The sequence below is a fragment of the Aythya ferina genome, assembly GCF_964211825.1.
Source record: "Aythya ferina genome assembly, chromosome: 4".
Classification (NCBI taxonomy): domain Eukaryota; kingdom Metazoa; phylum Chordata; class Aves; order Anseriformes; family Anatidae; genus Aythya; species Aythya ferina.
Window position 1 is genome coordinate 59,484,981 of NC_140300.1, and position 14,694 is coordinate 59,499,674.

The following is a 14,694-nucleotide window of genomic DNA, read 5'->3' on the forward strand; positions in this document are numbered from 1 at the left end:
AGTTGTGTATGCTAACAAGGTACTGACTTCCCACTTGTAGATCATAGCAGACAATAGAGGGTTTTTTTAATCAAACAAATTGTTAGGTAATATTTTCACTGTCTTGCTCACATACTAGTCATTCCTTATAACTTTTTTTTTTCCATCTCTTTTCCAGTATTTCAACTTAATTCATTAAAGGAAAGAAGTTAAGTTTGTTTAGATTTTTCTTGAATGTTTTCCCCCCATCCTGGCAGGTTTGCCCCAAGGAAGCTTTTTATAATGTTGAACTTAAGGTGTTTTTATTTAAATTTTATTATGTTGGTATTTTTGGTTTGGGTTGATTTTTTTTGACATACGTAGCCTTCTGACTCTGTGGTACAGATTGATTGTGCATTATTTTACTGTACTTAAGAAACCTCTTCAAAGATGAAAATGTAAAAAAGTTACATGGATCAACTACAGTTTTTGTGATTCTTATTGAAAATAGAATAGAAACCACATTAAATGGCATTAAAATGACAACTCTGTTTTCCTTTTTTCTTGTTCCAAAACTATGCAGAAAGATACTTTATTGTATATTTTGTTTAATGAGTACAACATTATACTTTCTCTGTGTGGAAAAAAATATTTAACAGCGTTTCGTCTTTTGCACGTTATATTTTTTCACTCTTGAGCATTATGCTAAACACATGGATAGCTGGGGTCAACCAGGGTGAAGAAAGCTCAAATATTCCACTTGGCCTCAAACCATACCAGCTGTGCTCCTTTTTTCTCATTAGGCTCAGGCTTTTGGCTTGTACAAGCTCTTCCCTTAGCTTTTGCATGCCTGCAGTGCTGAAGTCAGTTGGAGCCCTGTCACTGATTCCCAAGATTCAGTTTCTTCTTGCTTCTACTTGCATGTGTAACATTGCAAGAGAAGTAGGCAAAGTGGCAGCAAACCTGGGTCTAGAAGCCGGAGGGAAGATGAAGGCATGGATGGACGAGAAGAAGCCTTTCTAGGACTATGTGTGTGCTGCTGACCTAAGCCAGCCCCATCTCTTGGCTTTGGAGCAAGCTTTTCAGCAGTACTGATTGTTGTGAAATAGCGGCTGTTGAGCTGGCGTAGACAGAGCCTGCAAGACCCTTCTGGAAAGTGTGATCCTTTTTGCAGATCCTGTGCATTTACCACTGTGTTCTGGTGTTCTTGTGTGCCTGCCCTGACGCACACTGTGAGATTTCAGACTTCTCTGTTTCCTCTAGCTTTTTCTGCAATGATTCTTTCTTTCCTCACTTTCCAGTCCAAAACAAACCCACAATGAAGGCCAGCTTCTTTTGGTCATGGACATCACACAAAACCTTAGAAGCTCAGTCATATACAGTGAATCAGTGACTGAAACCATTGCACTTTCTGTACCTTTAAAGAACCACCAAAAATGACTTCCCTGCTTTGTATACTCAAATCTCAAGGTACTCAATCAACTTCTATCACTTAGGCTTTTGCTGCAAAGCAGTAACATTTATTTAACTGAAAAATGGAGAAACTCATGAGGACATGTCCTGAGCTAAGAGTTTCCTTTAATTAGCAGCTTCCTCCTAGCTGTGAGGGTGTTCACGCCTTTCTTCCATTTTGGTGGGAAGGAATTAGAATAATTAATAACAGTTCCTCGTTGGTGATGGGCAGTAGCAGAGCTCTTTTGTTCTTAGTTACCAGATGGGTTTTCTGCCTGCACATCTTTCAGATGTGCAGTTAAATTGCAGTGGGTTACATGGCAATTACAGGTTTAGCTCATATATGGGAAGGAAACACACCGAGAGAAAACCTGTGTAGTGAAAACAGAACTCCATGAGACAGTTTTGCTTGTCATCTTACTCCTCTCTCCTTTCCTGACTCAAGCCTACGTCCACCATAAAAACTGATCCCGTATTTATTTGAAAGTTAAAATGTGGAGCTATAAACAGCATGAAAAACTAACAGTAACTTCTGCATTTTTTGATGTCGCCATGTGTTTGGAGATGCCTAAATAAATTAAAGAAGCGAGAATGAAGGTACCATGTTCAAGAATCTTTTAAAAATAGGCCATGCAGTCAGAGCTTATTCAAGAAGCAATCTATGCTAGCGATGAAAACAAATTAGGGTACATGGATATTTTTAGGAGTAACATTTTGTCACAGCAGCTTTTCTGAACACTTTCAGGGTCATATCTTTGCTGTTCTTCCTTAGGTGGGAGTCCCATTGAAACTAGTGGGAGTTGTGCCTGAATAGAGATTTGACCTGTGCTTTTCCCTAATATGACATCTTTTTCTTGAATGACCTTCTGGCAACCTTGTTCATAAGCAATTTATCATGTTTATGCTCTGAGTAAAAAGTGCCTTCCATCTGTTCTTAATTTGTGTTCCCTGTAACTTCTATTTTTGCCTCCTTTTTCTGTCATCTGTGTTGCATTGAAAATAGGGGTTTTGGCCAGCATTATTTATCCCCATGTAAGGGGTTGTAATCATTGAAATAAATCTCTTGGCAGTCTTTCCCTTAAGCCTAGACAACCACAGTCATCAAGCAAAAATAAATGATGGGGGCAACAGCTTCAAATAAATCATTAAAGGTTTTCTTTAGGTGCCACTCTTCAGGCTGGCTTGGTTAGTGCTTGCATTTTTGCTCCTCAAGCTCTCCAAGCTCTCAGCTTTACTTGCTCTTTTTTGTTCTTTACCTGTCATACTCTGACCTGGTCTCTCTCACCAGGTTTTCATTTTAGGCAAAGCCCATGTGTGTGGTGAGTATGCCTTTTCGTGATGTGTACATACATGAATTCTCATGTTCTGCAACAACATCTGCATCAGCTTTGATTAAAAATTAGGGTGCATTTGGGAGAAGTAGGAGAATAGTTACTACAGTGACTTTTTCTAATATTGAACTCAATTTTTTTCTTTAACTGTTCTTAATACCAATTTCTCCTCATGCTTGTACTTTTTTTTGGATAGAAAAACTAAACTTTTTCAAGGCAATATTGCAATGTGTGTTTCCCTCTTGAGGAAATGAATATATTCCTGTTCCTTTTAGACCATTTAAAGACACTATTTGACTTGGCTTTCTTTTGCTGATTAGAAGGGTGGAAAAGAAGACAGAAGACTCATTCTCTGAATCCTTTGATGAGCAGAATGAAATCTAAGATTGAAGATTGCTTTGTTATTTATTTATTTATTTATTTGTCCATGGGTGAAATATACATCTTTTCCAGAACGTTTGAGTAACTGGAAACTAAGCAGAGAAACACAGATGAAGTTTAGATGAAAGCTATGTATGCCAGCTGGGGGTTATGCAGAGATTTTTAGAACAAGCTCCTGAGGGCTTAGAAACCCTTATTGCTCCTGAAGGCACTCAGTGCCACTTGCTTGCAGTGAATCAGAACTGTAGTTTTGCACCTAGAAAGAGATTAGACTACAGTAATTTACTTCCCCATTGAAAAGAATGTTAGATATGATGAAGTCATTCATGAGGCAAGTTATTAGTAAACCTGCTTTATATTTTCTATTACTATCATCACAGACTAGCATATGTGGCATGAGAGTTAGCCAAGATTAATCAACAAATCATGCTAATTTTAATCAAGTCAAATTTTGAGGCTCTCATTAGTTTTAACTGAATTACTATACTCATTGAGGTCAGCAGGAATAAGTGCTAGATAAAAATTCAACTGCACTGTCTAACAAACAGTACTTTTTCCTTGTCAAGCCTGGTAAGAGAGCTAATTTGGAGTTGTACTTGTCCATGCTGAAGAAAAACTGAGAAGCTCTTGTTAGAATGCAGAAAATGTCTGGTACTTTGGATGCTATGATGTGTCATAAAATTTTGGATGGTATAAAAAATTCTATATTCTCAAATCAACAGAAGTCACCAAGAGTTCCACTTAACCATGGCAAAAAAAAGCATAGACAATTGGACCAAATGTCTGTGTTTCTGTACAAATATTAAGTCTGAAGAAAGTTGTGGAAACTAAAGTTACTGGTTGTAAATGAGAATGTTGCTATGATATGCATGTTAGAAATTTGGTGAAAGAACAATAATCAATGTGACAGGCAAACTGCACAGGAAAAATGGGGAACTTCGCTGTCACATCACCTGTTGACAGCCTAACTGAAATCAAACAGGGCATGAAGGCAGAAAATGCAATAACGAAGGGAGACATTACAAAATTGGTATAGGGGTGTGCTAGGGATGCGATTCTGAGTAAAAGTTTAGGTGTTTTAAATGATTGTTTATACAGAGGATGTTTGCTTATTTTGAAAAAAATTGAACATAATTCTAGGACCTGACACAAAGACCTGGTTCAAGATAAAACTGGAACCTCTGTGTGACAGCAATGAAAATACTTAGATGAGTATTCTTGAAATAGCAAAAGGAAAAAAGAAAAGAAAAGAAAAATCTCCCATGGTAATGTTTAACTTCAAAGAGGAAACTACATAAAAATATGAAAACTGTTTAAAAAGAAAGAGAGCCAAAAATTAAAATGTTTACGGGAGTCATGAAGATTGTTTAAATACGGGAGCTTACTGCAAGCCAACTTCCAGAAAAAGGGCTTTAAAAGACCAACAAAAGATTTGAATAGCTGAACAGCAGGATAAAGGAGTAAGAGGATGTCTTTTATTAAAAGGACTTCTTTTAATAAAAGTAAAAGGGCTTCTTTCAAGTTGAAGTTGTACTTAAATGAGGAAAATAGAACATAAACAAGCCAGATATATAAACAAAATAAAGCAGGCCAAAAGAGATTTTGAAGAACAACTTAGAAAAAAAAAAATAGTAGCAAAACCTTTTTTTTAGCTGTCTTTAAGTAGACAAAATCTAGACAGAAATATATAGGGCTAATAAATGATCGAGGTGGCAGAAGTATTTAGGGCTACCTCTCTGTCAAGAATGTGCCAGAATATTTGTTACCAATAGAAGTGTTATTAGAAGAGATTTCATGAGAAACTGACAACAGTGAATGGTAAAAAAAATAAAATAAAATAAAATAAAAAAATACTATGGCCAGATGGTATCCACACAAAACAATTAAAAGAAAGTACAAAACCGTCAAGCCAGTAACTACGGTGAGTTGCTTAAAGGTGTTCTAGTCCAATAAATAAATAAATAAAATTGAAGTGATGAATGATACTTAATCTGAGAAAACTGATAGGAGCTGCTACACCCCTTGCTCCTCCCTTCTAAATCTTTAGATTTCTGGGTGTCATTAAAAAGGGGGAAGAATCAGCATAGCTTTCATAGAGGAACTTATAATTCTTTAAATTTCTTTGGAAAAGTAATCGAACATATGAACTACGGTGAATCCATCTGTTAGAACCCAGGTGATCTTCCATATCTTTATCAAAGGCTCTTAAATAAACTTCATCACCACAGACTAAGGTCCTCTCAGTAATAACTAAAAAATAAGACACTGGCATAAGTTTGGCTGGGCCAGAGTTAATATCCTCATAGAGACTCACACAATGCTGTGCTTTGGATTTAGGATGAGAATAATGTTGGTAACACACCACTGTTTTAGTTGTTGCAGAGTGGTGCTTGCACAAAGCCGAGGCCTTCCCAGCTCCTCAAGCAGGGGGTGCACCAGGAGCTGGGAGGGGACACAGCCAGGACATCTGGCCCAGGCTGGCACAAGGGATGTCCCACAACATGTGGCATCATGCTTAGCAATAAAACGGGGGTAAAGGAGGATGAAAGAGGGATGTTTGGAGTGATGGCATTGGTCTTCCCAAGAAACCACTACACGCGATCAGCCCTGCTGTCCTGGAAATGTGTGCTGATGGGAAGTAGCAAATGAATTCCCTGTCTTGCTTTGCCTGTGTGCAGTTTTTGCTTTCCCTGGTGAACTGTATCTCAACCCATGAGTCCTTGCACTTTCACTGTTCTTATTCTCTCCCCCTTCCCACCTGGGGACAGTGAGTGGCTGTGTGGTGCTGAGCTGCCTGCTGGGGCTAAGCCACAACAGAAACAAACAATTAACTCAGTTTTTGCAATGGAGGCAATTGCTCTCTAGAGATTCAAGTAATATATGAAAGCCTCTGATGTTCAGCTGACAGCTGTTTTGAAGGATATAGGGGGGAGATGCCAGAGGCAGCAACCTTCACTGACAGTACTTTAATTACCTAGTGTAGGAGAAATGAAAGATTGCCATAGAGGCTTGTAGCAATGTCTCATGATACTGATAGACAACATTAATCATTGATAAATGTAGGATAATACAAATGGGTGGGGGGAGTCTTAGCTTATGTATGCAGGGTTGACTTGGAGTTATAATACCTAGTTCTAAAAAAAAAAAATAGTGTTAATCAAGGAGCAAAAAAAAAAAAAAAAAGCAAGCAATGTTTGAAAACTTAAAAAAAAAAAAAAAATCAATAGAGAACAAAAGAGCAAACATACTATTTCACTCCACAAATCTGCCATACATTCATATCCTGAATTATGTTTGCACTTTTGGCCTCTTAAGAAATTGAATTTTTGTCACAAAATCAGAAGTATGGAAGAGCTTGTCAGGAATAGCTTCCGTACAGGTAGCAAGTACATAAAGTTGGGCTCTTCTGGGAATGAGACAATGGAGGGAAGGATCTGTAACAGTGTGTATGACAAAGTAAACGAGGAACAACATTCACTGTTTAAGAACTCAATCACCAGAGTGCACCTGCCATTGGTGGCAGTGTCAAAACAAGCAAGAGGAAAGGATATTTGTTTGTACAATGCATAGCAGAATGTGAAGTTCACTCTCACAGGGCGCTGCCGGTGTCATTAGTTTACAGGGATTCAAAACGTTACATGACAAAATTCATGGAACGTAAATCTAATTAGAGCTATTAGAAACAATGACCTCAGCTTAGAAACCCCCAGAGCTGCTGGCTTCTAGAAGTTGGAGTAACATCCTGAGGGAGCATCAGTCCATGCTTGCCTCATACTCTTCCACTCTAAGAGATAAACTGCAGGGCTGGATGAACCATGAAGTTGTAATTTTTTTTTAATGAAATATGACTTACTGTGTAGTTCCTATTGCAGCTATTTCTCTTTATTCATGCCTACTCTTTATTCTATTTGTAGCTTTGTATTCAAAAAATAATTATAGTGAGTCCTGGTTGCTATTCAGTTGAGGGTCTCTGACTGAAGAGTAGGATGAAGGTATGATTAGGAGGCCTGAAAATTCAGCCTTCAGCCTCTGCCCTGCTGTTTGAGTCTGCATTGCTTGTGTTTCATATCCTGAAGTACCTCGGTGTGTAGGGTGGTATTTGGGGATGATAACTTCCTTGAACAAGACCAGAACCTGTAGAGCAGAGCCCTCCATGGCCAGACTACACTGTAGGTACTCCTGTTTTGTCTAGATGAACCTCATTTTTGTTGTTATTCGTGGGTTCTTTTTAGGTTTGGAGCACTGCTTAAATTTTTTTTTTGTACCATCTGGGCTCTTTTATATCTCCTCTTTGGCTTATTAGTGAATGTTTTGGGTTAACACTGTGTTTCTTTCATTCCTCCTCACCCCAATGTGTGACCTCTGAAGTAGATGGTCCTGGGAAAAGATTTTATTCATGCTTTCTAGCTGTTTTATTTTTATTTAAAGCAGATTATAACTGGCCTTGAGGGAGAAGACTTGGTTTTTGCTTTTTTGCTAATTGTTTGATTTTTAAGCATTTTGCTACCAAACTGGCTTGTTTTGGTTTTAAGGACCTCTCTGTTCCTATTCTTAAATTAGTGCAATGTGTTTAGATTACACACTGCAAACATCCAGTTCTGGGTGCTGGCATCATTCTGCTTGTTGTGTGATTTCAGTGGAGGTCCGTAGAGACTGAGATGATACATGTCAAGAAACACTACATCCCGTCTCTGAGAGTATTGTAGGAAGCTTCTGTCAATGTAATCTGGGATCTCTATGCTATTGGAAATCAGAATGACTTTGCAGAGCTTCATTATTTATTTTTGAAACCAGCTCTGGTTTCATGAGATGGTGCAAAATTAGTTTTATTTCATTGTAAAAATTGATTATGTCCTCCCACAGTGGGTGTTAAGTCTTTGATTCCAGTTGGAAGGTGACTGAAGGCAAAAATTTCCAGATACGTCCACTAATAGCAGCATAGCTTAGACATTTTTTGAACTATTACCAGAGACTTGTCTGCAAGCCTGAGTGGAACTTGTTGAAGAAAGACACTCTAGTACTATCACCTCCTGCTTATTCTTTTTTTTTTTTTTTTTTTTAATTATATATATATTTATTTTTAATTTAGCTTTCTTTGTATCGCTGATAATTCTGGAATGGCTTGAGGAATGTCAGGCCCTGCCTTGCTATCACAGGATTTTGGTAAGGTGAGATAAAAAGAAAGAGCTCAAGGGAGAAATTGTCTTTGGATTTCTTTACTAACAGATGTTTGGATACAGAGGTACCACAAGAGGGGAAAAAAATGAACATTAAGTTAGATCTGGAGTTAGACTACATAATATAATCATATTTTCTCACATATAAATACTTTTCTGATAGTCATTTCATATGGCTCTGGAAAGATCTTATGGGAAAAACATCTTTTCATGCTCTCACACACAGCATTTCTGGTTCAGATGGTCTTAGCTATGCTTTTCCATATTATGTGTGAGATAGTTTGTTTATTTTTATTTTTTCAATAGTGAGGCAGCTTTCCAACATTATTTGGTTCAGGCTTGACTGTTAATTTTGAGATATTCCTGTGTTTGATTTATTTTTTTGACCATTCTGTATTTCCTTATAAACCACCACTTGGTTTATGACTTGGACATTCACTGGAATTTTCTGGGAGTGGGGACATTGAATAGATTGCTCCTATAACCACACAAACAAAAATCTACTTATGGCTCTCAGTTTCAATTTGCTTCCCTTATTGTACTTTCCCAGAATTTCAGTTTATTCCTTAATCTTCTATACAGCGTATGTATAGTGCAGTAGAAATTTGGGGTCCGCATTTGTGCACTGGTGTGTGCAACCCTCCAGCTGAGATCAGTGGGGGCCACAGAGTGGGCTCAAGGGAAGGGTATGTATTTGTATTAGCTTTAGCTTTTCCATTTTTGAGAATCAGTGTAAAAATAATTTCCTCAGAAAAGCCTATAGGCACAAACCCAATACCTAAACCTAAAAAGTAACAACTACGCTTGTCACTAAGGGATTCAGTGGTTCTTTTGATACTACTCTGTCCTGCAGCATGTTTTTCTGTCATTTTCACTGTGAGGACAGTTTAGCAATGGAGCAGGTCGCCCAGAACAGTTGGATAGGCTCCATCCTTGGAGATTTTCAAGATCTGACTGGGAGAAACCCTGGGTAACCTGATCTAACCTCAGAGCTGGCTGTGCTTGGAGCAGGAGGTCGGGCTGGAGACCTCCTGGGGTCTCTTCCAACCTAAATTGTGCTATGAAGCTATCCTGTGTTCTATTGCTTGTGCAGGTAGATCAGCCTCACATATATATGTGCTGTGTAGGTGGTAAATGTCTAATCTTAGAATGAAAAACCTGTGTTCATAATGGACAAAATGTGAATTTTGAGATCTCACTGTGAAAGGCTATGCCATAGCCTAGGTTTTTGGTTTCGTTTTTTCATTTTCTTTTTCTCTGTCATTTCTTTGTTTAGGTGGAAAATGTTCGGTTACTTGATCGTGTATCCTCAAGAAAAGCTGCACTGGGAACCTTGTATTTAACAGCTACCCATGTCATATTTGTGGAGAATGCTTCTGATACTCGCAAAGAAACCTGGGTATGAATTTTTATTTTTCAGTTAGCTGTAAGTGCATGGCAATTCATTGATGGTAGTTTGAAAATATATTGCAAAGTAGATTAAATGTGATAAATCAGGTTATATGGCTGCTTTTATAACTTCAGAGCATGTGAAATTCCAATTGAAGGCCTTTACAGCTTGATAATTCGTGAGCACTTTCAGTGGCTTCTGGATATTGTAATCCAGAGGAATGCAAGGGCCTTCACTGTACAACTACTGGATATATTTCACAGAGGAACCACCTTTGTAAAGTACATCTGTTTTGAATGTGAGTTACTACCCAGGCGCAGTCAGCTCTTGCCTGTCTACCTGACTGCCTGTACTTCCATTTTGTTAGTTAGGATGCCCAATTTTTTAGCCTAGGGACTCTGGAAGAGTTTTATACAACTGATGCTGGTTCATCTTTTCATTGCACAGATAACTATAAGAGCTCTTTTTCTGGCAATCAGTAGCTTATACTACAAAACAAACAAAACCAGAAAGCTTTGGATAGCATGACCAGGCTAATGTCTGACCAACTGAAAGACCCTATAAGCCTTTGTCTGTAGGGTATGTATCTGGCACTGCTTGAGCCTGATGCTGGAGGTAGGAACAAAACTACAAGAGGAGGTGTGGGGTGGTTTTCTGAAACACTAGTGGAAGCTGTTGTGTCTGTCCTGGCAGATCATTATAAGAAACAATTTTTCTTCCTGAAGATTTACATCATGTGGCATAACAATTTTCAATTCCCTCACAGGTTCTCCACAGCCAGATTTCCTCCATTGAGAAGCAGGCCACAACTGCCACAGGTTGCCCACTGCTGATCCGCTGCAAGAACTTCCAGGTCATCCAGCTGATCATCCCTCAGGAACGAGACTGCCACGATGTTTACATCTCCCTAATACGTCTGGCACGGCCAGGTATGGGGAGGGAACACGGCACTAAAGTCAATCACTCTCCTGAAGAGAGAGAATGTAATGGGAGAAGTGTAGCTGTGCATCTTTCTCCTTTGCAGTTTAAGAGAAAAGACTTCATTGGGGATGCATTACAATGAAAAAAAGGTCTCTGAGCACACAAGCTATTGAAGTAATCACTTTTAGAGTAATGAAGAACACGTTATAACAAGTAGTTCATTCCAAAAAGTTTGACATGAACTTAAAATGATACTCTAGGGGATTGCTGACCATAAAATATATTAAAATGCTATTTTACATGTCACTGTTGCTTACGGGATGCCTTGTGTAAATGTGAATTTAGGAAAACACTGACAACTCTCTAAATTCAGGGAACTTTCACATTCCTGTGTTGATGAAAAAGTTATGATAAATCTAGTGACCACATCAAGATCTGATTTTTCTGTGCTGTGCATAATTTTTTTAAAACCAAAGAAATGTGCTGCAGCAAGTAGTTAATTTATGCCACTGGAGTGCTTGTGTTTTGGCTTATTATTGTCTAGATTATAATGATGAAAGACGAATGTGCCATTTTTGAATTTATTAAACCCAAACAAGGTCCTTTTGAAGCCTTTCCTTTTTACAGTGAAAATCCAAATGTTGCAATGGAGTAAAGCATCTGATCCCCCATGTCAGGAGCCAACTCACAAGGCCTCTGGATTGTTTGTTTAAAATGATAACTGCATAAAGACAACATCCACCTCTGTCTTGTAGTATTATTTTAACAGTAAGCAAAGAAATGTTTGCCACAGTCTGTACAAAAGTGACAGCGTGGGCTTTAATTTATATCTTGCTAGGACAACACCAGTTTTATCTAGTGTGTAGAGAGGAAAAATTGCACAGTCAGCCAGCACAGTAACTGATCTTTGTAAAGTGCCTTCTATAATTAGGGTAGTAGTAGTAGTAGTAATATGCAAGTGCAGCAGATGTAACTTGATATGCTAGGTGATGCAAGATGAAAGCAACTGGAGAAATTCTGAAACAATGAGACAAACATTTAGCCTGTGCTTCTGCTGATGTAGATCTGGATTAATTCCACGGGCCTTCACCACAAGTATGTGCTCATGCGTGCTGGAAGGAAAGCAGTTCTGTAACACTATCTCCTTGGAGCCAGGAGAATGTGTGCCTATTGCTGTGCACCAGGATGGACACTTTGGTACGGACATACAGACTGCCCGAGAGAAGAGTGGCTGAGGAGCATGGACACATGCTCAGTGCCAGACCACAGTGGGCAAAGACATTTGAACAAAGAAAGCGCAGTAATAGCACAGCAGAATTTGCTTTTGGCAGAGTTCAGCTGCACAGTGGCTTTCTTTCTCCAGCAAAGTATCCAATCTTCAAGTTAGGCAGATAAAATCTTCAAGTTAGGCAGGATAAAATCTTGCTTACTTAAAATTTAGAAGGCTCTAACCGAAAGTTGACCCAAATGTATCCTGATGGTACTCTGCTCTGTCCTTTTTGTCAGGGCAAGAAGCTTCACTTCTTTAGGTTACACAGTTACCCAGCATCATAAAGTACGCTTTACTCCATGAGGAGAAAAATGGACTTGTTTAAGTGCTGTTTTCCCTTCTCTGCCTGATCTTTGCATTGATTCCAGCACAGCCGAACCTGAGTGAAGCCTTCTCGTGTACTGACTTAATCTCTTCCATGTTGTCTGAGAAGGAGAAATTTGTGTTTGATTTAATTCTTTCCAGCAGGTAATAGCATCTCAATATCATGCAGTCAGCTGAATCCATCCTTTTTTGCTTAGTTAAGACATCTTGTGAAACAAGCAGACTGTAACAGTTATTACAGGATTGCAGACATTTATGACCAAAGAAGTGTGGAAGATTGTGGAAGGTTCTGGAAGTGCTGGAGAAGAATTGATAAATGAGCTTTAAGACTGATTATTAATGAGCTTTAAGACTGATTATTACTTGAGCAATTTTGTCACCACCTATAGATACCATCATGTTGTAGTAGTTGTAATGTGGAGTGAGACTTCAGTCATAAATAACCTGGATATTTTGTAACAGGTGGATTTTTAAAGGCTTCCCGCTATGCCTGAAAGCAGGTCCACTTGGGAAGAATTTCCAGATGTTTCCGACAATTGAACAGTAAAAGCAAGAGCTTAGATTGCTACTTAAAGCACTTTATTGAAATGCGCTCAGATTGGATTTACGGATAATGATGAAGCTTTGTTAGCAGATGAGAAATAGACCACAAATCGTTATTTTCTTTCTCCTTTCTCTTCTCTCATGACCTTGTTGTCTTTCAGTACTTTCCTGACAGAATTAACATGAAGTTTTCTTTCTTTATGTTTGTTCTTATTTTTCATGTGTGTACATACAATCCAATTAATTAAAAAGTGCAAAATATAACTTAAATTACACTTCTGAAAGACATAATTGCCTGGAGAGGTTATACAGTCTCCTCCTCTGGAGATATTCAAAACCCACCTGGATGCCATCCTGTGCAATGTGCTCTAGGTGATCCTGCTCAGCAGGGGGGTTGCACTGGATGATCTTCAGAGGTCCCTTCCAACCTTGGCCATTCTGTGATTCTGTGAAAATTAAAATAAAAATAAAGACTACCTATTGGAAAAAAAAATAAAATAGTGGAAGCCTTATCATTATTAATTGTGTAGTTGTTGTTGTTGTTGATATTATTATTTTTATATCCATGAGTTTCTTACTGTGGCATGCTAAGACTGCTTAGTATATTATTATATGCAGATATTATTAGAAAAGAAAGTGCGGTAGTAAAATTTACTGATCTTGTTGAAATTATACCATAAAAGACCCGTATCCATGGGGAACTATGACAGCAGAGAGGATTCAACTTGTAATTTACATATTTCAATTTCAAAGTTAAAAACCTATTCGTCAGAAAGTTTTAAGGAACTTCAATCAACAGGATAAAACATGCCCTCACGAGATAACACTATCTTCAGCATTAAGAACTTTTGTTTCAAGCTATATGTGGAATAGTTTTTTGTATCAATTACAAGTAGCATTCAATACCAATGGTGTCTGACTATCATAACCTACCACAATTAAGACACTCTGTAGTATAAATACAGGTAATACAGACATTCCTAATAAATAAATAAAACTCCAGTACAAGCAAAGTTTATTATATGATACTTGACTGAGGGTGACTAGTGGCGTAGCTGCTAAAATGAGTTTATGGTCATGATGAAGTGATTGATGCAACACATGCTATTTTGCACAAAACAAATGTTATGTTAATAAAGGGATCTATAAGCTACCTCTGACTTGCAAATTGTTTTGCAGGCCTAATACCGATTCTGTCACTAACTTCAATTTTCATCAGATAAAAGCATATAATTTCTTTTTTTTTTTTTTTTTTTTTTTTTTTTTGTGTGTGTGTGTGTGCTGGGGGAGAATTTTAATCTTAATTTAAATTAAGATTAATTCCTTTAATTTTAATTATTTAGAACAGCATATTTCAAATGGCACATAATAAGGCTAATAATAATAATAATTAGCATAATAATGGCTAATAAGGCACATATATTATATCTTATGTGAATAACAAAGATATCACAGTATGCTTGACAATAGTTATAAGCCAGGCTGTAGGATTTGGAGTAGCAATTTATGCTATTTTTAAAAGAGAAACTACAAAAAAAGACAGTGCCAAGTTTTGTTTTTGAAGAGTGACTTCAGGATCAGAAAGTAGATGTCTTACTGTTCTGTTTGTTTGTTTGTTTCAGTGAAATACGAAGAGCTGTATTGTTTCTCATTCAATCCAAAATTAGATAAAGAAGAACGAGAACAAGGCTGGAAGCTTGTGGACCTCAATGAAGAGTATAACCGGATGGGTATTCCGAATGATTACTGGCAGATCAGTGATGTTAACAGAGACTATGGCGTGAGTTGTTGTGATTTTTATGTCATGGAGTCCATGCAGTGCATGGACCAGCAGTCCAACTGTGGACTACCATAGTGCCCACAGTGCATAGAAAGGAAAATAGATAGCAGGATAAAGGATATGTCTTCATTTAATATATTGGAAGCTGAAGAGCAGAAATCTGGCAA

General features: G+C 37.9%; 1 protein-coding gene and 1 long non-coding RNA gene across 7 annotated transcripts in view; one reads left to right on the forward strand and one right to left on the reverse strand.

The window, feature by feature from the left end:
- MTMR7 (myotubularin related protein 7) overlaps nt 1-14,694 on the forward strand; it is a 49,105-nt gene that overhangs the window by 7,510 nt on the left and 26,901 nt on the right. For all 6 annotated transcript variants that reach the window (XM_084517485.1, XM_084517484.1, XM_084517488.1 and 3 more), the window contains 3 exons: nt 9,576-9,698; nt 10,456-10,618; nt 14,370-14,527. In XM_084517485.1, coding sequence (XP_084373611.1) covers nt 9,576-9,698; nt 10,456-10,618; nt 14,370-14,527 — 444 coding nt within the window. The remainder of the gene's footprint in view (nt 1-9,575; nt 9,699-10,455; nt 10,619-14,369; nt 14,528-14,694) is intronic.
- Nucleotides 1-14,694, reverse strand: part of LOC311435931 — a 30,292-nt gene that overhangs the window by 5,050 nt on the left and 10,548 nt on the right. The window contains exon 2 of the long non-coding RNA XR_014692492.1: nt 13,090-13,193. This is a non-coding gene — a long non-coding RNA (uncharacterized lncRNA). The remainder of the gene's footprint in view (nt 1-13,089; nt 13,194-14,694) is intronic.